Genomic DNA, 27,277 nt, shown 5'->3' on the forward strand with positions numbered 1-27,277 from the left:
ATGATTCTGGTTCTAATCTAATTTAAAAAACTGAGAATTTTTTAGTTGTTCAATACTGTTCGCAACTTCTTCTATGCACTTGATAAATGCCGTATCAAAGCAGCTATTGAACGTACACTCACCAGCAACAGGATCGGTCGATCCTGGCGCTGTTGTCTTCGTTAGCGCTGGCTTTGTCGTTTGTGGGGCTGGTGATGATTGAAGCGGTGGTGCCTTAGCGTTTGCCACACACGCCGTGCCCATTTTGGCGTCCGAGATTTTGATGTCGTCCAAGCCAAAGTCAGATTGGTAAAAATGCACGAATGCTTCCCAGTAGAATTGCACGAACTGTGGCATTAATGATAGCACGTAAGCAATTCCGAAAATCAGGTTAGGTACACTCTAAACCAGGAAAGGTTTTGAGTGGCTCGCACGGTGATTTTTGAAATTAGATATACTCTCAAAAAATGAACTGCCTACGTAATATAGTGTGAGCTTACAAAGCCAACAAAAACTTTGAGTGGCCTGACCATAGCAATTTACGGCGTCGTTATGGTTATTTCCATGTCCTGATCTAAAAACTCGGAATGTGGATTACTAACAGGGGACATCCGCAGGTTTTCTTAAATCTTTGTACATTAACATAAAGTATTTAGCGGTAGATTAATTTAATTTCATTTTTTTTCGCACTTTACGATGATGTGCCTCTAGAATTCTTGTTTTTAGTATCCCTCCCGAAAAAAACAAACACATAATATACATCATTTAGTCAAACTACATGCGCATGTGTATCCACGTCGTTAAGGTAGTACAAAAATCACTCTTTTCGCTAGAAGTACGTTTCTTTCCTGGGCTTTTGTAACAGGCAGTTACGCCAATGTCAATGCATTAAATCAAATACCTGGACATCGGGGGTCGGCTTGTAATCGTAGGACTGAAGATGCCATTTATCGCCATGGTTTCCGTGACGCTCCCACAGCAGAACTTCATGCCCGTACGGACTCCATCTCCTGAAATAGAGACGTTATATCAGCACCCAGGCGCGTTGCCAGCCGGAAAATAAGGGGGGGTTGAAATAAAAGGGGGGGTTTCGATTCTTTTGGAATTTAGTAATATAGCATCAATTCATTATGGTTAATTACATGCGTAAATGCCGATTATACATCATCCTCGTGTTGACAATTACACGCGTACGATAAGCTTGCCGACGAGTCCGGAAGTGCTGTTAATTAGCGACTCCATGATCTGACGTGAACAATTAAATACGCCCGCCCGCTTATCAACGCGTCGAACAATTAAATCCGCCCGCTTATCAATGCGTCTTACGTCTTATGTAGCCTCAGCGAACATTTGCACAAGTCAAAATGTATGAGTTTTTATCGAATATGTGCTATGATGACGCCGATTTCAGGTGGTTCATACCTTACCTCTTTTATAACTCAAGCCTTGACACAAAGCTTCTGATGGTTATGTTCAAGTAATAGCGGATATCAATTACGCATGTACGCACGCGTCGCACATGTTTGCGGACATTCGGTGTCATTCAGTTTCGAGACGCCACTCTTTAATCACAATCGCTAATCAGCATATACTCAACGGCATTTTATCCAAGCCATCGGGAAATAGGAGCCAAAGCATGGTAGGCCCGAGACGCTGCAGTTAGGCTAGCGATATCTTTCGTACTAGGCTATTGCAGATGCGATTGTGTAGGCCAGCGATGATATCGTGCCCACCAAGCCAATGCAGATGTTGTAGGCTAGCGATGATATCATATCGTTCGCACCACGCTTATTGCAGATATGATTCTTCAAGCCAGCGGAACTAGGCTTGTTGGAGACGTGATAAATCAGGCTAGCAACGATTGCCGAGCGCGCGGCAGCGAATGACCTAATTACGCAATCATCTCAGCGGGAGATCATGCCGCGTTACATTGTGCAGTGCAATGCGCACAGGCGAATCTCGCAAATTGGCAACACGCCTTTCGTTAATTGGCCGCGCATACGACTTATTGAATTGCAACTTAGTATTAGCGAACGGTCATTTGAAAAGGCCGGGGTTTCGCGTTTAAGGAGTGGGTTTCGACCCCCGAAACCCCCCCTGGCTACACGGCTGTCAGCACCCCTTTCGACGGCATTCTGTTGCGCACTCAAATTGAATTTGGAACACGACTTGAGCGAAATGATGTAATCCAATTCTAATCATATTGTGAAAAGCTAAACATTTTCTACTTGTCCAACTCAGGCTGTGTCTCATCTGCAACAAGGCCCGCCACAGAGTTTCCATACAAGCTCACCTCTTTTCAAACGCGTACAACCTCAACGTTCCCATATATTGGCCGAGCATGTGGTATGCAAACTCTATGGTCACATGCGACTTCTTAAGCCATGGAGTACGGATGATTGCGTTATCTCCCATTTTCACAGGCAGGGATGACTCAACGTACATGTAATACCCTGAATCAGAGGAAATGACAGCGCAAGGTTAAACTTGAACTGCTCTGTCACGTAATCTCACCTTTCCCGGTGTTATAATCGCCGCTCGGCCCGGTGTCTGTGCTCGGTGTGGAGCCTTTGTATCGAATCCAGTCAGTCTGATCCAGCTTGTCTTGAGTCATTTGACAAATATCGGACTCGAAGTCGCACGAAAAGCACTTCGATCTTGAGGCGATCCGTGACAGCGTCGGTGCCCTGGGCTGCACCGTTAGTTTTCCTTTCCTGCTTGCTGAAAATCGGATATTGCTTCAAAAATGGCACTCAATCGTGCTGGAATGCGGAATTGGGAAACTAGATAATTCTAATTATCTAAAAAGACTAATTAACAACGAACTGACGGTAATATAATCTGAGAAATCTTTCCACGCTATCCTTTCAATTCTAATGAAATTTCTGGTTTTCCTGAAAATGCTGCAGAAGAGATTTACAGTGCGAAACAAGCCCAGCTTTTTGGTGTACGGACGTTTGACAATCTCATGCTTACTAAAACAAACTGTTATTTGACATGAACTGAACTCAGGTAATGTTGCATTTCTTTCATATTCAGAATTTAATTCAATTTCCACGTTTTTTGCGAATTCCAATTCTAATCTCATTTAGAAAAAATGTGTAGCTATAATTATGCAGCTTATCAAATATGAAAAAGCTCCCCTACACGTGGACATCCCAGCTGTAACTTATTTACCGGGAGCCGCACAAAGTGTTCGGTTACTCACTCATTTTGAAAGTAGCCTTGAATCCGGTGTGCTTTCCGTCTTTGTTCGAGTCAGAAGTGAACATGACAAACACGGTGTTGCCGGTGCTTACAATCTGTAAAAACACGATCAGGAATATCACAAATAAGTAGACCTGCATCAAAGTGTCCGGTGCCCGGTACAGTGAGAGATTTTAGTATCATCACTAGGGCTAGTTTTGGCAACTTTTTTTACAGCTTCCGGCAGGCGGCAGCCTTCTAAATAATCAGAGGTTACGTACTATCGTGTTTTATGCTGTTTGGAGGAATCTTATGTTGCAACGTTTCATGATTTTTCATGGAACTATTTTCGATATTTCATGCAGCTTTCTGTAAGTTTTTTTTTTTCAAATTTTCATGCAACTTGTTGCAACTTTTTTTTCCATTATTCACGCAAGTTCAATGATAGAAAGATAGGAAGGTGCCGAAACGACTTGGAGTAGTCTTTGAGATCAGACACCCACATGGGCCTAAGCGATGTAAAGAGGAGGCATACTCACTGAATAAAAAGTAAAGAAGATAGTATAAAACAACAAAATCAGGTGGCATGTGACGGAAGGCGTGATCGATGTCAGGTCGTAGTCCGGCACATGTTGAAGGCTGATACCTGATAGTATTCATTTAGTACAGTGGTTCCCAACCTTTTTGTCTTCATTCCCCGCTTCAGATTTATTCCGAGTGTTCATTCCCCACTACCCAAAACTCCTATATACTCTTTACAATAGAGTTACAGTATTTTGAGATCCTAAAAAGAGGCCACTTTTTATAAATTCTGAAAGCTCCAAGAAAACTGCTGATTTTGAAATTTTTTCGACCGATAGTATTGTATTGACTAAAAAAAAGTCATCAATTTGACTCGGCTCCCGATTTTTCGCGGAACTCTGATGTTCGCCGCGACGGAATCGCATTTTTTACGGCATTTAAATCCTTTTCAGAGAAAAAGAGGACAGTTCCCAAAAACAGAGGACATTTAGCCATCCTCCGAGGACGCTTTCAATTTATAATTTTCTATACATACATTCCGGAGCAGTTATCTTGTAACGGTTATCGCGGATGTGTCTGTGTAAATATGTAGACTATCCTGTATATAATGTTTAAAAAATGCGTCTATTCCCCACCAGAAACTATCGAATTCCCCGCCGGTTGGGAACTACTGATTTAGTAGAAATTGCTTGTATTTCGACTTGAATGAGGACAGGACATGCTCGCCGACTGTCGGATAGCCGGCGAGATACTGTTCCACAATTCAGGTCCGGTATACTTGATAAAACGCATCGATCATATGATACTTGGACGACGAGGACGCAAGTGTGTTGTACTTATGTACTTTTGACACAGAGGCAAAGAAGTATTGGAAATTTTCGGGGCAGTGACCGCAATGGAACTGATACTTGGCAATCATCTAGTTTTTGCATATCTTTCATGTTTATGACATCGAATCTTTTGAGCGTTGATTAGTTAGATGCGGAGGACCTGATGTTGAAGTTGTTGCAGTGGTTTGAGTGCGATAACTCTGGCAGCTCCCCAGCAGATGATACCATATTGTAGCTTCGATTGGAATAAGGATTTAGTGACCCAGCGCGGCATGGAGTGTCTAAGGCTGTAGAACAGACCACAGGTCCGACGACATTCACATTGAAATTAAACCAAATATTATCTGCTGACACTTGTCAGGGGTTATCGTCAGCAACTAGCAGAAAATGGAAAAGAACATTGTTACAGTAATGGCATAATAAACTTGAATATATTATCCAATCATATTGTATGTTCATTACAGACTAAAATGCTGGAGCAAATGGTTAGTGGTTCAAGTTTTGATGACTTTTGGAACAAAAATTGTAGTTTCCACGGTAATTTCCATTCTAGCAGCCTTGAAACCAGACCGGTGGTGTCATAGCATAAAAGGTACATATTTCGACTTTCAATATCTATCACACCGTTCAGACGTCATATGAGTGATAAAAAGTTGCGATAAGGCACCAATTATTGTACTGTTGTTCATCAGCGTGAATCTTGACCCAACTCACCGTGGTCGTTTTTTTGTCAGTGCCACAGACAGCCTTTAGTCTCGGAGCAGCAGCGTTGTTTCCGTCGTGAACTAAGATCGCATCTTTTTGGCAAAGTTTAGAATCTGTAACGTACGAAAATATAGGTCTTGAGCGAGATGAACAATTGCACAGTCCCTATACCAAACAAACTAGGACAACTAGATAATTTTCATTGTCTAACTTGACTAATTAGGGCGAAATTCCGGTCATTTAGTTTTAATCGAATTTGAGGAAGGCTTCTAGCTCTCATTCCAATTCTATTCTAATTTCTGGTTAACGAAAATTCTACAAAACTGTGTACTACGAAAAGAGTCTCAAGCTTGACCTATAGATATCTACCTTTCCCTTGCTTATCAGAATCAGCTATTGAGTTGATATGGGCTGAGCTTGGTTTTATTGCATTTCTTCCTAATTCAAAATTAAATGCAATATCCAAGTTTTTACGAATTACGAAAATTTACAAGTTATCCAACTTTACTACCAAATTGGCTCTAATAATTTCATTTGGAATCGTTCGAAAATCACCATAACGCTAGCGATGTGATGATAGCAATAATGCTTGCCTTCAATGTCGAGATTGGTAATCACCAGCGAAACGTACGAGTTTTTCGGAACTGTGATATTCCAGGTGCAGTGGGCTTCTGTCGGGTACGGTTTCGGGAAATTTGGACTCGTGAACGTGCCGCTTCGGACGGCCTGGAAATCTCGACCGCAACGCTCGTAAGTCTTGTCAGCTGCGGAATGAAGACAATACATAGTTTGTAGATTAAGAGTTGTTCTGATTTATGAGAATTCAAAGCTTCCTTGTAGCACGAGGGTTAAGGATTTTGAAAATCTTTTATCCGCCAAAGAAGAACATGGGAAATAGGTCAGGGCTGGTGAACTCGCAAGCCGTTCCGACCTTATCTGTCTCAGTTTACGTAGTCTTTTAACAGGGTAATATCCAAAATAACTTTTTCTGCTTTTCGCAAATCAAGAGTGTAAATTCTCACTATGTTTTGCTCTACTTACAGCTGCCAGGGAGCGTTTTCCAACGCGAGCTCTGTAAAGAATAGATTTCTCATCTGTATGACCAGTGAAAACCGTTAAATCAAGAGCCAGACATTTAAAAAATCTCAATTCTACCCTAGAACAGAACAATAAATACATTTCGCTTCTTGCTTTTGCTGATACCGCATTTCATGATAGTTACAAAGGACCTAACCAGTTTTCAAGTTGTGTAACTGGACGTTTTCTTAAAATAGTTGAGTAGTTCTGCAATAGGCTGTAATCCTAATTTGGTTTAAAGGTCGCAATCCAGCCTCTTTTTACCGATCAACAAACTGTTAGTTGCGAGGCTATCTTGCATAGAGCGAATTAATTCAGGGAACAGTTAATGATCACTCATATACCTTTTATGCGACCTCAAAGCATATAATGCCTGTTCTAAATCAATTTACAGATAATTTCTTATTTTTCCAACCATACCTACTTGATTTCACTTTAGTGACAATGCGGAGAGTTGATCGCGACTTCCGAGCGCCGGGTTCAAACCTTTAAATTGTTCGCGGGCTGCATCAGTTCACTATTTTAGTAGCCTACCTTCAGTCGCGAACAATGGAATCGTAAAAATACGATGACGGACCGGTCGAATGCATATGTAAACAGCGGCGGTAACGACAATATAATTTGACATGTTTCTATGCTCCCTTCCCTTTAGTCCTAATGTGGTGTTAGCCTTGTGTATGCGTTCTGAGGAATGCAAGAGATTCAGCTGTAAAATCACAATTCAGGTTTCACTTGATTTGACTGCGTGACCACAGATAATTGAATTAGATTTCTGTGTACCTAATATATTCTGCAACTGCATATAACGGTTTCGCATCGGTGTTTCGGCTTCTGTGAATATCTACCTTTGGCTCATTTTCCATAAAACTCTCAACTTAGAGTGCGCTTTTCCTTCTTGGGGGTGCCAATGACACCGATTTGTGCCTAGTGGGAACTAGAATGAAATCACGATACCGCAGTCAGGTGGTTATAATGTGGCCTATGAACATACTCGACATTTGTAGTCTTGGGGGATGATTAACGGAAGTATTTCCATCAAAACATCTCAACATTCATTACAAATGTGTGAGCCGGATAATATAGGCATTTTCCAATGAAATCAGAATTGCTTCGTGGGCCAGATAGAATCGTCTGACGGGCCGGATGCGGCCGGTATGTTTGACAACCCCGTTTCAAGGCTTTCGCAGTAGAAAATACTATCGGGACTTGATTACTTGATAACACCTGGATTAATTGTGTGGCTACTTATTTATAACAAGCATCTCAAGTAAGTGGATTCTAGGAAGGAAAATGGGATAGTGAATAGACAAGACAATCAGGCAGATGACAGTTTCCGTATTGGATAGTTTGTCCGTAAATGATAAAACTTCAGCTCTCAAAAGGCGGTTTCTCCAGAAAAGAAACGTAAACCAGGGGTGCACCATTCAACGTGCACAATCGAGATAATGAAGGTCAATAAAGTTAGTTACAACATTAATTCTTGTTATTCAAAGCATAGACACAAATTTACGCCCTCAAGATAAAATGATTGTGTGTCTTGAGCTGATGAAAACAATTCATTATGATTTATGATGTATTTGAACTCGACATATCAAGATTTTTAATATGAGTATTTATAAGTAGGAACAGCGTGCGGGCATGAAATTATCTAATCATGGGTAAATAATCACTGAAAACTCACCACAGTTGTACAGATATTTGACTTCTTCAATGTCATATGGGCTCATTCTTTGACTTTGGCCGATGTCCGGTTCAGGCCTACGTTTCGGCGTTATCTGCGGAAAGTCTGAGAGCTGTTTTATCGCATGCCTTGACGAAGCTCGAAGCTCTAAACCAGTGGTTTTTAACTTTTTCATATCGTTAGTAAAGTGTATCGATTTTTTGTGTAACACACGCACCTGAATGGTTGGTAGATACTTGAACTTTGAATAGGCATGTTTGCTATAGTGCATCAAGCTGTTGTAATCGTAGATGACCAAGTTTCTCGTGTTCTTGTGCACTTCGAAATTTGGCCACATATCTGAATGTCAAGGAAATGTCTGAGAAACTGCCGAACCAAAGCTACAGTCTGCTATTTACCGCTAAGAATGTTCTGTTTCAGGATGGTGACGTATTTGTCACGGTCACTTCTAGAATGTTCATGTAAAAATCCGAGTACGTGCATGAATTGGTGAGCGATTATTCCTTTCGTGAGGCAGCCGGGCCTTCCCAAAGAAACTGTCTGAGCAGAGTAGCCCGTCTTGCCGACGTACGCCCAGCACCTGCAGAAATGAGCATCAGTGATTGAATGAAAACCGCATTCGTGAATTGAATGGTACTCGCGACAAGGCGTCTCTGGCATCGCAAGATTGAAACTACCATGACCAATAGGACAAAATAGTCCTGGTACCGTGTTTGAAAACTGCCAGTATTTGTAGTGTCATTATTCATTGACCGTCACTCGCGAAGAGTCTGGCAATCTCACAAGTAGGCACCTTTGATAACTGCTAAATGTATGCGACCCCGCAGGTTTAGACTACTTGCGGTGATTGATACAGATCGTGGTCCAGTAATCTAGAACGTTCTATTATTCAGTAGAAACTGAATTCAGCTACAGATACCGCTGTTGAGAAGTCTCGCGCACCCCGTTTTATCCGTGATGTAAATGTAGGATATTTCCGACTTGCCGGGCACAAATCTGATGCAAGTGTGCCTGTGGAAAAGAGACATTGCGCTCTTTATGATCGCTCGCTCAGTGTTGTCTAAAACAGATGTAATACGGCTGTTTGCACGACGATGTTCTGATAGCGATCTCAACTCACTGTAATATTTGTTAATCTTGTAGGGAATCGGAACCATTCCGGCCAGGCTTCCAAATCTGCTTTTCGGCCAAGTGTCGCCAGCAGCGTTGCGGAACTGAAATCAAAAATGATTTTGAAAATTTGGTGATTACCATACGCCAACCATTATCGTGTGCGTCACGCAGGGCTGCGTTGTCGTGGAGTTGGGGTTTCGGTAAATTTTCTCTTGTTGTAGGAGGCCCAAAAAATTTGTAGCACTCCTCGGAGCCGGGGAAGCATACACTGGCTGGAGTTGGAGTCGAGTTTGTTAAAATGCTCCGACTAAATCGAACCAAATGTTACCAAAAAGTGCCGTTGCAACTAAAGAATTCCTCAAGTTTTTACGTCTTTGAACCACCACAAACTCAATTTCTCTCTGTAAGTACAGTTTTCATAATTTCTGTGAACCATACATGTCTAAAAAATGTAATGGAGGCATAATTTTCCGAGTAGATTTACAGGAATGCCAGAGTTGGAGTTCTGTGAAGAAAATATCAAGAGTTGAAGCTGGAGTCGATGAATTTAAAATTCCCGGAGTCGGTATCTTGGAAAAGTCTCGAGTCGGAGTCTGTGATAAAAGAAACCAGCTCCACTCCACAGTAGGGCTGTTTAAAAATAACTTTTTTTCCTGATTCCAGCCATTCACTGATTAAATTGTCAGGTTACCATAACAAAGGCTGCACACCAAATTTGGTTCAATTCTAACAAGTCTAAGCGTCCGCAGAGCCAATTAACAATTTCAATTTACTACGTAAAATAAAACAAAAATTTCAAATTTTTCTGTCAACCCCATGAAATTGTCGAGTTGTCTTCAAAAAGGCTGCAAAACAAATTTGACTCAATTCCAATCCGTACAAGCGGAGTTATTGAGTTTTACGTTGATAATTCTCGGATTATCCACCGATCAAGCATAAGCCGAGAATTATCAACGAAAAACTCTAATAACCCCGCTTCTACTAATTGGAATTAAGTCAAATTCGGATTATGAATAAAATAGTATTTACGGTAGGCTTACCATACGTCCTCTTTTAAGAGGATTTGTCCTCTTTTTTGACTTTTTTGAAAGTGTCCTCGGAGGACGCCCTTTTGTCCTCTTTTTTGAGATTTTGTCCTCATTTTTGAAAATTTAGGTCAGATTTAGAGGAAATTGCGAGTGATATGCCGCAAATTAGCGCAAAAGTGGAGCTGCGGCGGGTATTTCGGAGGGAAAAGCGGTGATTTTAGCTTTTTTTAGCAATGTGGAGAGAAAAACGTTATTTTGAGCTCTGAGCGGAAGTGATGACCTTTTTTTTTTAGTCAACCGATCACGAAGTGGGAAAAATTTACCGGTTTTTGAGAATTCTTCTCCAGTTTTGCATGTCTGAAATTTCTGAAAAAGTGTCCTCTTTTTACATTTCCAAAATATGGTAAGCCTAATTTACGGTGACCAATTCTTTAATTATTTATGAAAGTGGTGCTCACCGTAAATACTATTTTATTCAAATCCAACTTTTTCGACGGCAATAACTCCGCTTCCACTGGTTGGAATTGAACCAAATTTGGTGAGCATCGTTTCTATAGGCAGCCTAACACTTTCACGGGGTGAACAGAAAATTTTCAAATTTTTTGTTATTTATTTTTATATAATAAATAGAAACTTTTTTCTCCTGTAGCAATGCGGCTACTGGCTGGAATTGAACCAAATTCGGTGTGTAAGTTTAAATTAGGTAACCTAACAAATTTATCAAGTAGCCAGTACAATTTGAGAAAAAAAGTCATTTTTGAACACCCCTAATTCACATATGCCGTATTATTACCATACGACAGTGTTGTTATCGTTTCACTATATAGTCCTCATTAGGAGCAAGTCAGTGGTATTGAGACCCATTCCCAAGAAGGCAAAAATGGCACATCAAGTTCAGAGTTTTACGGAAATGAGGAACAAAATGTAGTTATTCACAGAAGCGAAGACGCCAATGGGAAACAATAATATGGCGGGTACATGGGGCCTAAAATATAGTTACACAAAATGGTCAGACTACGTTTGCAGTTGAATTTCCTGTATTCCTGATAACGTACACTCATGGCTAACTCGAGATCAAAGGGAGCATTGAAATATGCCAACTCATATCATCGTTAGAGCTACTGTATTTAACCAGCCAATTACCGTATTCAGCCAATTACGTTATTTACGGATAACGGTGTTGCTATAGATTAGAATCCCTATGATCCGACATATAATATTAGACTATCACTTCAGTTCAGTTTAATATTTAAAAGTACTTTATACAGCTTCTGTTCTTGATGTTTTTGCGGCGTATAAACTAACTCACGAATCACGATATACATACACACGATCTGCGCATATGCGTATGCATACCATGAGTGCATGAAGAGCATATGCCACCCAACAAGGTGCAGATATAGCCTTGTAAGGCTTTCAAAATTTTGCACTACCCCTCCATGCTATCCCGGAAATGCTGAGCTCCAAGCAGGGAAGTCACAGATACCAATTTGACTGATCAGGTCTTTGGTCTGACCCGGCCAAGGATTGAACCCACGACCGAGCGATCAAAAAGAGAGCTAGACTCTCCACCATTACGCTATCTCGTCGTAGTCATGTAGCCTACTAACAAGCTTGCATTATTTCGCAAGTGGTTCTGTTTTCAGACTACAATTCAACTTGTTCTTCGCGGATTTTGGCGCATACCTGCTTACCTCTCACACTCTGCATTAAGAAATAGGAGGAAATAGTTTTGTGATAAGTCCGCATATGCTTTTGTGAATGAAACTGCCATAAGAATCGTGTGAAATATTCCCTGTATCACAACGATTGAATAATGAATTTATTATCGTGTATCTATTCTACAGTGAATATAGTCATTGGCTGCTGGTAGCGGGGATTCATCCTGCAATTTTGAAAGTAGCCCCCCCCCCCCCCCCCGCCAATAAACTGCTGAAAGTATTCACACCCTCGATCAATTCTACTATTTGAAACTACCTCCACTTGAAGTTATTCTGACGTGTTTTGGAAATTACTACTCCTGCTATAATTTACAGCATTACTTCTACTTGCGTAGCTACACTGATTACTTGGATCACCTGTGGTTGGATAAATGCCAATACCGTTGTCACACACTTACAATATTGAAACGCATGTCTCCTTCGACGATGCCAGACACGCTGATGCCTGAAATCATAAACAGCAACGATTAGGGAAGGCATGAAAGAATTATTCCCTAGAGAGAATATAAACTGGCATTTTTCTGAGTAAAATTTAAAACCGAGCCGCTCATTTTATCGCTGTCGACTTCAGCTGAAAAATCAGATGCTTGAATCAAACCAGTAAGCCAGTAATGTTGACAAAACGTCACACTATGACACACTTTCAAACACACCAATCGTAGCATTCATAATGACACCTTCGTTTTCCTTTAATATCTGTGAAAATGTGTCCGTGGTTCGTAACTGATTGTGCTTCGACAACTCTTCGGGGTTGTTCGGGTCGATAGGACGGCTTTCAAACACTTGCTGTCCGAACTCCTCAAAATGACGGATTTCGACAGTTCTGAAAGAAATGCTCGGCTTATTATTCATTCGGAGACTCCCTTGTTTGCTGCTGGTAACTCACATACACACACTCCTCACTCTAATGTTAGTATTAATGGTCTTTCCATTACACCACGCCTAAATTCTGTACCAAGATTTATGAGCTGGCGACTTTTAAAACGGCCCATTTGTTTTCCATGCACAGGTGTATCATTGGTGTGCCATGCCTGAACAATTTCCCAGCACTTGGTTGGCTAATTTCTCTCTCTTCGCCATCATATCTCCCTGAACTCTTTGTCAGCTTTCAATTTGTACTATCCTAATGCTTTGATTGTCAATGAATAATTATATCTATGTTTTTTTTTTTTATATTACGCGTGATCATATTAAGAGTGACAAAAATGAGTATATTATGAATCCGAGGCCTTCGATATCACCCATGAGTTTCACTGACGTCAAGTGAACCCGACTTGAACAGTAAACACCATGACTTTGACTCGGGCTTAACTCATGAATCAAATATGACTTGACTCGAGTCTAAACTACAAATGAAAAATTGACTTGCGACTCGGACCCTTGTGACTTGGTTACAGCCCTGCTCTCTACCATTTTCCTTCTAGGACTTTGTAAGCGACTGCTTATGCGGATCAAGGGTCAGAGAGGAGCGTAAATAAGCCTCGAGCTCAAGCAGGAAGTCAACTAGTTTTTTACCGATAGCCTACCCAATCATATAATAAGGCCTGCGACGCTGCGAGGTAAAACGCTCGAAGGTTTTTATCGGTTAAATCGACTTTCCATTAATCGGTAGATATATTTCCACTGATTTTGGAAATATATATCGTTTTGGCAGAAAATGCGTATTTTTCAAGATATTTTATCGCAGATTCCAGAAAAGAAATGCGATGTTGCAGCCTGTACCGCACATCATCGGTGTATAGTAAACTATACTTCCGAGGTCCGATTGATATCATCAAATACTGACCACAATGTGGAAATTTGAAACACATTGCCAAATGTGAGCCAAAGCATTGATTACTAATCCTGTTACAGACGCCCTCCAAGACTGAACAATTTCAAGGAATTGCGTTCAAACCCCATGAAAATGCTATTATATTCTTTATCGAATCTGATAATCATGACTTAATCTTGAATATAGGCTGATTTGAAATTAACAACTGCGTTCATGGTTTACTGAATCAAACTGACTATATTCGTAGTCTGCAGAGTTTGCTTGGTCGTCTGTACATAGGCCTACTACTGGGCCTGGGGTATAGGAAAAGCCAATGTTTACCTACTTGACTAGTTTAGTCACTAATTAACTGTTTTAAGAAGACTGCTAAGGGTTAAGGAAGCACACTCTCTGAATATTTGTATCATTAGCTTCCAAAAAGAAGCATACGTCAAAGTGGGTTTCAGGATAGTGTTTGGACCCACTTAGGTAACGGCCAAAAAGAAGTCAGCCATCCCGGAGTTCTATATATCCCAGTACAGAAACTAAGGTTTCGTTGCATGCGTTCCCCATAAAAGAGTCTGAACCCGTATGGAACAAGGCATGGGTTGATACGGTTAGGAGAACGAAAAAAGACTGGGTGAGAACGCGAGAAAAACCATCCGCCTTCTCTAGCTGTGTTTTGTGTTCCAGCCATTTTTAACAGGGATGCTTTGTGCCCATAAACGAATTTCACATGCAGACTGGTGTATTCATCAGAAGGAATATACAATGTGATCCTAACCTTGTAATTTTCTCCCAGTCTTCATCCTTCTCCTCAATTTCTTCTACGGTCTCCTCGTAGTCCTCAAACACTTGCCTGAAGTGGCTGATTGCGGCGTTCGAGCCAGTATTATTTTCGGGTTTTAGGATAGTCGCCTCTAGGTTGTTGTCGCGAATCATTTTCTGGTCGCCGTGACATCCTCCGAGCGGACACTCTTCCTCGTCTGAAAGTAACGGGCTTTTATGAAACCGTGGATCGGATTTAATAATAACGATATATGATTTAAATGTTTCTGCATGGGAATTTGTGTCAATCAACATTTCGGGAAATTTGCGACGAAAGCGATCAAACATTGATGCCAACAGTTGGACAGCCACAGGTGAACACTTGCCAAGTCACCAGTAAACCAATGAATAACTTGTGCTTATGCCTGAAATGTGATGTTCCATTATCAGAAAAGATTCGCTTTGTCATAAATATGACAGATAGTCCATAAAATAGCAATTGAACTTGGAAGACGCATATCATAATATTTACCAATCATAAAATGCATAGTATGTGGACTGCAAAACGAATTATACTTGAATAAGAGCTATAAGGACAGTGCGGGTAGTAATTGCAGATAGCACGGTGTTATTTCGTATAATCCTAATATAATGTGGTGACATAATTGAAGGCAATACTAGGCAACCAACATCACATCCACACCCACGGAGTGCGAGATCACAGACAATTAACGAAAACTGCAGCCGTCTGCAAGCAATCATCAGCTGTCAAACCCATTGAAAAAAGACTCAAAACTGAACCTTGCTTAAAATCTTCATCGAATACCAAACGCTCTCTCGAAGTGAGCTGGACTCAGCCTGTGCTCCGTTGAGCACGACTCGAGTGTGAGATCGAGGCGTGCCTCTGAATACTGACCTTTCACTCAAGTTGATGACAAAATGTATGTTTACGTATCATTGAAAGTGATTTTCCCGAGATAAGGCTTGCTGAAATATGTGTGCGTCGCTAATAACTCGTCCACAATGAAGTGCGATAATGCTGATTATTGGTGAACAAAGCGTATTATTGCATCTGCGGACTCGAGTGAGGTTTTAAGATGATAATTCAACGTATCAGCTCGCAATTTGCTCACCAAAGAATCTGTCGACTCTTTAAATTTTGGAGATGAGATTTTATTATGATATTCGCGAGTTTGGTATCAGTGCATAATGAATGTGCTGATCCTGCCACGTTATTATTGTTTTGTCAGACATGGAATGAAAAAAATCGAAGCTTTGCAGCGAAAGCTAATATTTCTTCTATTTTTCATTCGCAAAATTCTACATACAGTTTTACTAGGCCTAGCCTATATATTAATCCATTTATTACTATTTATTTGTTTTTTTAATGTATTATTATCATGTTCCAATTTTTTTCAAACAAAATATTTTATCCAGTCGAGCATGAAATTTCAAGAGTAGTTGATATCGCATTCTTATACTTCCAAAAATCGCTTTCATTTATACTTTTGACAGAGTTTCCGATATTTTTAAGTCTTACCGTGTATTAAACCTAAAGTTGATAGGCTGCTACAAGCCACGGCCGGGGTAGGGTACAAAAAGTGATTAACTTACGAATAGTATCGAAATACAACCATTGACGGAAAGTATTCATTTTAAAACATGTCAGCCCACATAAAGTTTATGACATAATTGGAATATTCATCATGAAATTCCCAAAGGCAGCGGCTAATACTATGAGAATCAACAGACGGAATAAAAAATGAACTTTTACCTTCAGCGAAGACTCCTGAAGCTGATAGTATTGCTACGATGCATAGTGAATATAATATCCGCATCCGCATATCGAGCATAGTATTGTGTATATTCCAGTTTTCTTAGATTTTGCAGTAAAATTGAGCATTCGTTACATTCAAGTCTAGGCTATATGATTTGGCTCTTGGCGTACCGAGATATTTTATAAAATATCAGCTGCCGTACGCAAGAGAAAAAAAAATGTTAGAATTTGTCTCATAGATTTCTCGACTTGGATACAATTTTCCATTTTTTCGAAGATCAATATGCGGAAGATAATTAGCAGGTTACTTTCTACTTCCAATATGTAATTCGGACCGGTATTCTTTAGTACCGTAAACCGGGGTAACTTTGGACAATTTTCAACAATTCCGCTTTGTATCTCGGAAATGCTGGAGTGTAGGGGAGGCAAGTTTTGTGTTTTTTAGGGGTCATGGAGCATAGATTAGAATTACCTAATCCAAAATCTTCATGGTCATAAATAAGTACCTTATTTTTGTAAATTATCCGTGTCCAAAGTTATCCCTGCATGTGGGGTAACTTTGGACAATGTAGTTTTTTGTATGCCTTTACACTCAATTGTTTATGAAACCTAGTAAATGAGGCTTATTTGGTAAGAGTTGATGAGAGCAGTGGCAAAAACTGAAACAAAATAGTATATGTCTGGCCTATTGCATGATATTTACCTACCCCCCCCCCCCAAAAAAAAAGTATATAGGTAGTTTATGAAGGCTAATGGGCTCTTATTCATCTCTTATCTCAATTTTCCCTCATGCCTTCGCCAATTGGAACTTATAAATAACGTATGGTGATAAGGGGTATCCCACTGGCAGTGTCAGCAATCGACAGCGAACGTTAAACATGTTAACGTGGTTTATTGCCGATTTCAAATATATTACTGTTCTTTAAAAGATACACTTTCCCTTTCCTATCTCCTCTGATGGATATATTTGTCGTCATTTACAATATCCCATATTCAGCAGGCGCATCTTTAGGAGTATGTGATAAGTTTTTGAAGTAGCTTACACCGGATTACAATCTCTCAGCTCATTGCCTACCAATTTTTTAATATTTTGGAAAACTCTTATTTAGTAACCTTCTCATTCTATTTTAAAAAGCCATCAGACCGGTAATAAGGAATATAGTTGACCATACACTTTGACACAGATGAAGCAGCCACTTTCCAGAGCTCTAAATATCACATTTTCCACTGTCCAAAGTTACCCCGTTCTGATAAAATTTGATGGGGTAACTTTGGACATCACATTTTCTTGTAGTGATCTAAGGATGAGCCCGCTGAGATTTTTGCCATGGATTAAGACTGCTGAGAGGCAGTGGCGGCTCGTCCTATAGGGCAACTGGGGCATTGCCCCACCAAACATTCTGTTCAATAACAATTCTTTACCATTTATAAACTCACAGCAATCTATATATACCGAAATCACAGCGAAAATCGTATTCTTCTTGTCCTTTCGCTTGTAAATGCCCATAAATAGCGAAGTCTCTGCGAAAATCGAATTCTCTTCTGTGTATTCGCTTTGCGAATGCCTAGCCGGGGCATGCCCCGGTAGCGCTCATAACAAGCTTTCACTGTCTATTCTCTCAAAGCCGCGCACAATAAAGAAACACTAATTTACTCTCTCATATTCATAAAATTACCGAGCAACCGGGGCACAATAGGTCTGTGCCCCTAAGGTGTGATGTAACAATCGTATCTATATCTGAACTCGGTTACCGTCATATGCTTTTAATCGACCTTTGCTGGTATAGGTCGATTTTGATGGTGTTTCACAGCATGAAAACTGTTGAAACTTGGTATGTCAAGTCGTGATGGTGATATTTAACTCTGCCCCAAGTTTCAGGGTTTCTACTTAAAGTTTAGGGTAGTAATTCCGGTTCCGAAGTTGAGTATGTGCTGATCCGTCATGTATCGCAAACAGATTTTACTCCGAAGCCGGTATTGGTATCCATTGATTTTGACGATGTTCAATACCGAGATCGGTCATGACATTTGGTACGGTAAGTCTTAATGTTAGTATCGAACGCTGTACCAAGTTTTAAGTTTGTCACTGAACTACGTTAGTGGTAATTTCGTTTCGTAAGTCGAGTGAGAGCTGACTCGTCATTTATCGCTAACAGATTTTACGCAAAGCCGGTATTGGTCTCTATTGATTTTAACGATGCTCCTTACTTAGATCCGTCATAAGCTTTTGCAGCGTATGTCTTGATTTTAGTATCGAACACTGTGCCAAGTCTCAAGGTTGACGCTCAATGATTAGGGCAGTAATTTCGTTATCAAGGTCGAGTATGGTAGAGATGTGCTCTGATCTGACACTTTAGCCTACAACGCATTGCGGATTTCCCGCAAAAGCCGGTGTATCGGTGGTAACGTTAACTGTGTTCCATACTGAGATAGGTGAAGAGATGATGATATCATTCTCAGTTTGCATTCAAATATTTACTTTGATATTATATTCTCCAATGTCAATTTCACCAAGCCATTTGCTTACAACCCCCTGTCAAGCGCGATAGCTATTTCGTTTTCGATGGCGGCTAACGGCTGATCACTTGATCAGCCTATTCCTCAGTAAATTTTACGCAAAATTCGGTCGTTCGCAATAATTTTGACAGTGTACCATACCGAAAGGGCCATGAGGCTACTTCTCGATGATGTCATGTAACAGTGCACTAAATTTACGGCTTTCATCCACGTATTTATTCGGTAATATATTTTCTAAAGGCGATTTCGCAGCAGACCTATAGACAGCAATAAAGCCGTATGTGTCGTGTTACAGTCTCCAGTTTCAAGGCCAAAATCTCCTATGCTGTACCGAGACCGAATTTCCGAGGCTGCTATTCTTAGTTCTTCAGAATGATGTTTTGGATTCAATATGGCAGGCCCAATGTATGAGATAACAATTGCGTATGTGTGTGTCCGAACTCGTTGACCTTTCCAATTAGGCTTACGCAATCTCTCGAGTTATAGTCATTTCCATTTCTGCAGATAATTAGTCAGGTCTAGTGCTAACGTCAACCGTGTTGAATCTCGGGATCAGGAAATTCATGTTACCGTACCATCATTAAGTTACTTGTTCACCAGTTCACGTTAAGGAAAACGCCATTGTGACGTCATCTTGATAAAAAGTCGCATGCAGCCCTTGCCCCACCACCCGATATTGTCACGAGCCGCCACTGCTGAGAGGTATCTGCTGCCAAGTTTTCAATCGATGAATCACATGCTATCCATGTTTGGTTGTAAGAAGTTGAATGGCCATTAATTTTGATGAAATTGACCCCAGCCATTAATTTATCAATGTTGGGTCAAGTTTATCTGGTAGTGAAATGAATCCACCTTCTATTGAGACTACTTGTGGCACTGTTGCCACATGAAAAAGAATTGGACATCCAGCGGCAACCCTTTTCCATCAATAACCATTTAAATCTTTTACTGCTTAGTGTCCAAAGTTACCCTTAAGTCCAAAGTTACCCCGGTTTACGGTAACTACGAAACCGAATCACATTAATATTCTGGGGTATAAAAACATGTTGCGTGTCTGATACAGATACCGCATCACACGGCCAACACCAAGTTAATAAGCTAACATAATTTCTAATGACATGAATTGATTAGGTGTGTAGAAATGATTATGCAGGATAATTTTTCACGGTAGAGCATATACACCAAGCTATCTATGAACATACCATTAGTATTAGTAGATTTTTAGTAATCAATTATCCCTCTAGGTCAGAGAATATTGTTAATATTGACAAATAAAATCATGGTATGGTGCTTATAGCAAAAAAGCTAACTCGCGCTAATTACTTTATTCAATAACACAAGCTACTTAGCCAATTATTTTACTTACTATAAGATATTCAAATCATTAAGAAGGTAAGAGATGATAGGTCGTGAACATAAACGCAGATTTTACATTATGATCTGCTGGGCTAATATGCGTCTGAATTTCACAAAGAAACCTATATAGCAATACATGTATACCGGTACTTTATTTTGACGAAATCTGGAAAGATACTTTCCTACATTCCTAAGTAGAAAGTGTCTGTCCTAACTAAATGGCTTGCCACGAATGAAGAAAGAACGTTCAACAAGCAGTTATTGGCTGCCAACACTGAAGTTGTTTGTACACTGCTGGTAACACGCCGTGTTGCTTCATTCAGACAATGTTGTCTACATCACAATATTCATCATGCGCTTCTTGATATAAGAACCAATGCCAACGCAGTCTTGCTTCAGTTAGGATATTGCGGTACGTTGAGCATAATACCATATCAACATATTTCTTTCATTTGACCGTTTCTGATTTACAATGAGCAGACATTGAGCCGTCTACAACAGTAGGCCTATAAATTAGGCTAAAAGCTGTAAAATGTCAATACCAAAAGTGCAAATATCTACGATACAACCGAATGCAGGTGGCAACAATTTCTTGACATGTAAAAATATCGCCCGAGTTATGAGTTTAGACGAGACGCAAGCTGTGACTTAGTAAACCTCAGTTCTTTTGATAAAACTTAAAAGCCTAGAATGCTTACTCCTTCCTGTCTTAGAAATGGCTACTCTTACTTGTGCTCAAGTTAAATTAGAAGTAACTTCACGAATTTATGCTCGAGATTGAGTAGAAGCGACTGCATTTTAATTCGGAACTGAATTCAATTTCCAGGTTTTAGCGAATTCAGTAATTCTAAATGTGTAGCTACAATATCAACTGTAATCTAATTGCCAACAGCTGAAAATATTCTCGCACTGAATGCAAATTGACATCATAATGGTCAATCCATAAATAAGCATGGTTAAGAATTGAGAAATTTATCAGGCACCCTCTATGTTTAACGCATGTTGTATAGATCATATTCTCCGTTATGTATCTGTGTATCGCGCGATCACACGTTTTTCAATCCCCGTAGGCTGTCGACACTTCTCGATAAAGCTTGTGTTTTCGTAAATAATCACACGAAATCAGCAGAATCTTTGCGGTCCCAAGATGCGACGGCCCCGGGCAATTACAGCAACAAACAAGTCACAATTCATCAGCCTTCCAACAATCGCGAAATCAATCGGTTCATGTAAAATGTCAATTAGGATCCCCGTTTAGAAGAAAGACATTGTTCAATCACGACAATTTCGCGGTTTTATAAACCGAGCTACTGCGAGTCATTAGTAAATTTTAACGGGCGCTCACTAATTCGAGTCGTATTCGCATATGGAAGTAGAACTAATCCGTAATTCATGATATGTGACGGGACCACAATGCTATTTATCGCACAATCCATTCGATCCAATAGTGACGCATGCCCAAGTATAACTTCAATTCTAAATTTTTGTGGAACAATGAATGCTCGAGCCGCGGGTAAAACTGTTTTTAGTCATGATAACAGCCTCTAACATACAAGATACTTCACTTGGATAATAATTACTAATCCAAATGTAGTCCAAAGCAGTACGATAATAGTAGCTACGTTTTTAACACATCTGTCAATATTCCCGACAAATTGCCGTATATCATTCGAATTCCATCAATCTTGTGAGTTGGTAAATTATGTACATTGCAAATGTAGATAAAGTATTATGGCAGGAGTTCTCAAACTTTTTTGATTGCAGACCCCTTCAAGTTTTGCTGGCGGTTACGAGAACCCCCAACATTTCAGAAGAGCGGATGACTGGAAGGTCATCACATCACTCAACTCTATTTAAGCTATTCCAGGCCTACAATAAGATAACTAATGACTAGAAAATGTAGTCACCATTCCTACGAAGAACATCATTCTGAAAGAATAATCTGTTTTTGTCGTTTCTTGACGACTTATTGCACTTTCACGGAGCCCCCAAAAAAGTGGTTCTCAAAGTTTTTAGACACGCCCCACTTTATGACATTGAAAAATTGTGCGCTTTTTTTTTACAGTGACATCATAAAATATTTAAGAGAGCAATCAGAATATTAGCGATCCCAAGGGGTAGTTTGATGGCGGGAAAGGCTATGTCTGTTGATGAGAGAATTCTCCAAAATGAAATTCGGACAATATACAGAACAATAACCATGAGTTCAAGGTAAATCGTGTGGAGCGCGAAATTTTTTCGGGTAATTGCCGCTTCGCACAGACGCACACCCCTTCAGATGCCTTCACGCCCCTCAGTTTGAGAACCACTGCCCTAAAACAAGGTGGTGGACCCCAGTTTAAGAACCCCATTATTACAGGATAGTTGATTGGTCACAAGTAAGGCAATGTGAGCCTCTATCATAGGCCTACATGTAGAGGATATATAGAGAGTGACTGATTCCCTTTAGTAATAGTGAAAATTCAGGCTTTTGTCGCATCGCATTTTGATTAGATGAGGGCCGCAATTGGACCGATACCAATACTGACACTTAGCACGTTCTCTGAAAATCGCGATATGTTCAGCCAATATTCAAAAAATTTATCCAAACAACTTTACAGCACTTGATATGCTTGAACATGTGGTCTTTTGATTTGATGTAAATTCTAAAAAATGATGATTTCTCTATCTCTACTATGTTGTGCCTGCACGGAAGTTGCCGATATTTTTTTACCTCCGATCGCCTATACCGATATTTCTTCCAGAGTGTGATACAGACTCGACACTATCATCAGCCTGATAAATCGCTCGGGGTCTACATTTGATCCATGTATTTCAAACCACACCTTCAAGGCTCTCGCGGGATCGAGTCAGCAGACACCCCATGGCATATAGGGAGCAGCACAGACCAACCAGTATAAATACAGTTTTCCGAAGCATACATAACAGGGTGCCGTTGATAACACGTTTCAAACTGATTCACATTCCTTTGGTATTTTTATGGCTCACAACCTTTTGAGAAAATATCAACAATAACCTTGATTCGGTACCACAACCCTAATCCAACACCTAAACCCCAATTATAAACGTCAGAAGTTTGGCATGTTGATGGGAAACACTGATTGCCGATCGTCATGTTATTGTAGGTAAGAATGCACACTAGACCAGTGGTTCTCAACCTTTTTCAGTTCACGGACTGGCAAAATTACACAAATAATTGGCGGACCAGTGGACCTTCAAGAATTGAAATCAACCCAAAATGTGTAAAATATGCAACCATTTTCTTGCAAGAATGGCATCACAGTCTCAACAGAGTAACATTTTGCGAGTTTTGTTCGTTACGTTTACGGTGTAATTTTATGGTAGTGTGTCTGCTGAATCGAAGTTAAATTGCCTTGCCAGATAAACGTGCTTTCGTCGAGATTTGCTTAGTCTTCCGCGTAGATGGCTGTGGATCCACCGACTACGCCAAATCCAATAATATTCTTCTTTTCGACAATATTAAGATTTGAAAACAGACCAAACACCTCGTCGCGCTATCTAGACATACTACAAATGCAATGTGACACACGAAAACACCCTACACAGGGTCAGACGGATATTCACAAAATTATTGAATCAAAAACGAATGATCATGCAAAATGCGCGGTTTAGGTTTAGTTTAAGTTGTCGCTCGCATGTGGTCAGTGGAGACGGATTCAACTTGTCAGCGGAGACGGATTTAACTAAACGTCAAATCGAACATGTTACAAGGCCTAATGTTACACCACAATGTTATAAATTAAGGAACTGACGAAGTTCCGAATCAGCTTAAATTTGATATTTCATTTTTTTTATCAATGGACAAGACGTCAACATCTTGCATTTGCAATTGCAATAAAGTTGTAAAATTTCAATATATCAGGCCGAAATGTTGCCGCGTACCGGCGGTTCAGAGCCACTGCACTATACCCATGAGAAGCATACCTTTAATTCCTTGGCATGCATCAAAATGCAATGGGCCGCTTTTGTGCATTTATCGCATTCCGAGTCCAGATTGTAAATGCACCAGACGTACAACTCGGAGAGGTTGATTACTTTGTAGAAATTCTGAAATACGAATAATTAATATGGATTCATTTTATAGATACAAGACTCTTGGAGATAGAGAACTTCAATATGCAACTAGATAATATAAAAACACTACATGAACTTCAGTATTTTCGGTCGGAGATGGAGTTAGCGACATCATGCGTAGGCTTGATAATATCCCTAAGCTAACGCTAACGCCCCCCACCCCAACCCTAACATCGGTCATCCTCCAATCCTAATGTCCGACACCCACGACCCTAATATCCCTCACCCACAACTCCAATCCCAACAAGAAAAACAATTTATTTTGATGTTTATAAATTTTGACACCTTAATGGGAAACATTTATTGATGTCATTGGGAACACTCGATTGAACTAGGGGCATATCGAGAGAAGCGCTAAGAATTGAAGGTCTAATCGTCAGCTACATATTTCTTTCCTTCAGCAAACGTTTTAATCTGTGGAAGAAGGTCATACAATCTTTTGAGCCATGAAGCGCCGCTTAGCCTTCGAATGCTCAAGTGTGTTTGCTCTAATCCATTTCACTGTTGTTATTACCACATGCATCGCATTAGACATGTAGAGTGACTTAGCAACCAGACTTGCTTGAAATGTAATTCTTCAAGAGTAGCACGAAATTCACGAAATATATCTGCTCTTTTAGTTAAGCCATGAATGGACAGCAAAGTGAGATATTTTTCACAAATCGTAAAATCCGGGATGACTCCCTCAATATACACAGCTAATTGCTCGATGTCAGTGAGATCATTTGAGCTGTTACGCACGACAGAGTAGCACAAATTTAATTTTTGATTTCACAAGAAGATGATCATGTTGGTCGTTTGCTTTTCATTCAATGCACCGTGTTACTGCAGTATTACTCAGCTGCACTGCTTATCACCACATGACAAAGAAGGCAACGGGCTTGGTTGTCAACCTCATTTTGAAAATACTTTTATTTCCAATCGCTTTGAAAAACACGTTTGTCCTGAACGTGCTATTTTTGAAGGCTGTTCAGACATAATTTGAAGCTTGAATATATGTAAGACTTGAGCAAATGACTGCTTATTAATTATCCTATTGCAGTTTCATGGCATTTGTAACTACTTTATATCAAGTTCAATAAAAAGTCCACAAAAATGAGTAAAATCGAGAAGAACTAGACAGCTGCTGCTGGGTTTTGCCTTAAATATATATAGCTGCTGCTCAACTGGAAAGTTATGGGACATTGCTTTGAAACAACAGTGATGTATGGCAGTCTAATCACAACTCTCCCCATAATTATAGGACTCCAGACTCCAAGCCTAGGAAGCAAGGGTTATTTTTTTATATCAATTTCATTTCTTTGTTAAATAAATCAATTTTTCAATATTTTTGTGGAATTTTCAAAAGTCAATGAGAGCCGCAAGAAGACTGGGAAGCTGGGAGCCACGGCAGGGAATCACTGCTATAGAGTGACACCCAAAAATATTCAGGTTTATTTCAATTGGAATATATTATTCAAATAAAAATACCCACATCACGCACTGCATGTGGAGTACCGTTATCTTGAAGTCGAATAATCGTCTGGATCAGAGCCTGAAACATATAGGCTAGTGTTCACCACTTCCTTATCCGTTTATAGATCCCTATTTGAAAAAAACATATTATACTAGTTTGAATTATACCAAACACCATTCTAAATATCGTTCCACTCACAACATCCTTGGACCCGAGCAACGTGACAATATCCGCAAGCTGTTTGATGCACAAATCCAATTCTTTTCTTTTTTGCGTCAGACTTTCAAATCGCGAGTCATTATTTTCAACAAAATGAGTGCGTATTTACTATTCAGCAGTCAATTTAGAAAATGTAAATCTGCATCGAATTCTAATTCAGAAAACCGGCCGGACTCCAGTTCGGTTAGAATCCTGTAAAACAGGAAAAACACTGTGACAGCAATCCAACAGTTCCATTGTCAGGATAGATGCAGAGAGACGAATTGAAAAACTCCAGCAGTTGCAGCAAAAGATTACCGTCATTAAACCTAGTCTGGTCTGATTTCCCGGAGTCTGATAACCAGTTGCTTAAATGGTATAGTACAACAAATCGGATTCGTTCCCAATATTGCAATCTTCTTAAGTAATATGTCCCCAAATGTCTTCTTTTTATCTAGACAACTCCTAGTCGCTTCGACATCTTCCTTTCTCTTCATTGTATCGCATTTTTTGTGGTGTATTGAACTGATAAAATTGCTAATAAACCAATGATGATGATGATGAGGACGCCCTCTTACTGCTTACCCGCGATCAGAAGTACGTGTATAAATTCCAAAGTTTTTATATCTGTTACTGCAACTTGAAAAGAGTGTCCTCTTTTTATGATCTGAAAATATGGTGCTAGTGCCAGTAGCAAACCGGTCATGCCGCCTCCAATATTACCGCCGATTTCACATCAGGAACAGCGCGCAAGTTTCTGCTCGAATCAATAATATATACATCGCTCGTGTCCATATAAATCAATTACTCGACTTAAAACTCAGCTCATATAGCGATCATTGCTTCGATTTCGAATGCAGCGTAGCCGCAGCTGCTAATGCATCACGACTATAGAATGTAAACAATGTTTACAATGCGACATGCGATACCGTGATTGCGCAATAATTCCAGTGATGCGTAGCGAGTATGTTTTGAATTTTTTGATAAACCACCGGGCTAAGCCGGAAAGTGAAGTCGGATCAGCGTGTACCTTTGAGTATACATGCTGCTCGGATCTCGCAAAGTCGCAATCGATGCGGTTTGTACTTGTGGTCGATCAACCCCACGCAGAACGTCTTGTTGGTGTTATTTGATATACTTGTTATGATTTATGAGTCTGATTTTCCAAGAGTTACTCCAAATCGTTTCGACACATTCCTATCTTTAATTAGGCCCCGTGGATATACTCACCTATCGCGTTGGGATTAGGGTTAGAGGTGCGGTATATTAGGGTTGCCTGTGGGTTAGGGCATCCTAATGTTGGGGTTATATAGGTGAGGCATGCTAGTTTTGGGGTCTTGGGGATGACAGATATTAGGTTTGGGGAAGGGGATATTCGAGTCGGAGTGGGATATATTAGGGCTAGTGAACGGGATATTAGGGTGGGTTAGGGTATCCCAAGGGCCAAGATTTGGGTTGGGAGTACTCCCTCCTATCGTCTCCCCCAACCCTTATCCCAAGGTGATAGCTGAGTAT

At 40.1% G+C, this 27,277-nt stretch overlaps 1 protein-coding gene across 9 annotated transcripts in view; it reads right to left on the reverse strand.

Moving 5' to 3' along the window:
* LOC145449156 (astacin-like metalloendopeptidase) overlaps window positions 1-25,990 on the reverse strand; it is a 28,674-nt gene extending 2,684 nt beyond the window's left edge. For 2 of the 9 annotated variants that reach the window (XR_013918162.1, XR_013918164.1), the window contains exons 1-16: window positions 16,138-16,357; window positions 14,380-14,581; window positions 12,520-12,665; window positions 12,241-12,287; window positions 9,101-9,194; window positions 8,923-9,040; window positions 8,379-8,560; window positions 8,198-8,319; window positions 7,981-8,074; window positions 5,816-5,986; window positions 5,232-5,335; window positions 3,188-3,281; window positions 2,494-2,700; window positions 2,273-2,432; window positions 881-989; window positions 123-327 (exon numbers count right to left, since the gene is read on the reverse strand). Coding sequence is in view for 7 of the 9 variants with exons in the window: in XM_080327626.1 (XP_080183752.1) it covers window positions 117-327; window positions 881-989; window positions 2,273-2,432; window positions 2,494-2,700; window positions 3,188-3,281; window positions 5,232-5,335; window positions 5,816-5,986; window positions 7,981-8,074; window positions 8,198-8,319; window positions 8,379-8,560; window positions 8,923-9,040; window positions 9,101-9,194; window positions 12,241-12,287; window positions 12,520-12,665; window positions 14,380-14,581; window positions 16,138-16,216 (2,140 nt within the window). In the remaining 2 variants the exon portion in view is untranslated. Of the gene's footprint in view, window positions 1-116; window positions 328-880; window positions 990-2,272; window positions 2,433-2,493; window positions 2,701-3,187; window positions 3,282-5,231; window positions 5,336-5,815; window positions 5,987-7,980; window positions 8,075-8,197; window positions 8,320-8,378; window positions 8,561-8,922; window positions 9,041-9,100; window positions 9,195-12,240; window positions 12,288-12,519; window positions 12,666-14,379; window positions 14,582-16,137; window positions 16,359-23,958; window positions 24,082-25,582; window positions 25,693-25,762 lie in introns of those variants that run through there. The other 7 variants (XM_080327640.1, XM_080327647.1, XM_080327626.1 and 4 more) reach the window with 7 other exon arrangements.
* Window positions 25,991-27,277: the final 1,287 nt, after the last annotated feature.

This window comes from Botryllus schlosseri, chromosome 1 (assembly GCF_051294905.1).
Source record: "Botryllus schlosseri isolate E-star chromosome 1, Bs_hap1, whole genome shotgun sequence".
NCBI classification, from domain to species: domain Eukaryota; kingdom Metazoa; phylum Chordata; class Ascidiacea; order Stolidobranchia; family Styelidae; genus Botryllus; species Botryllus schlosseri.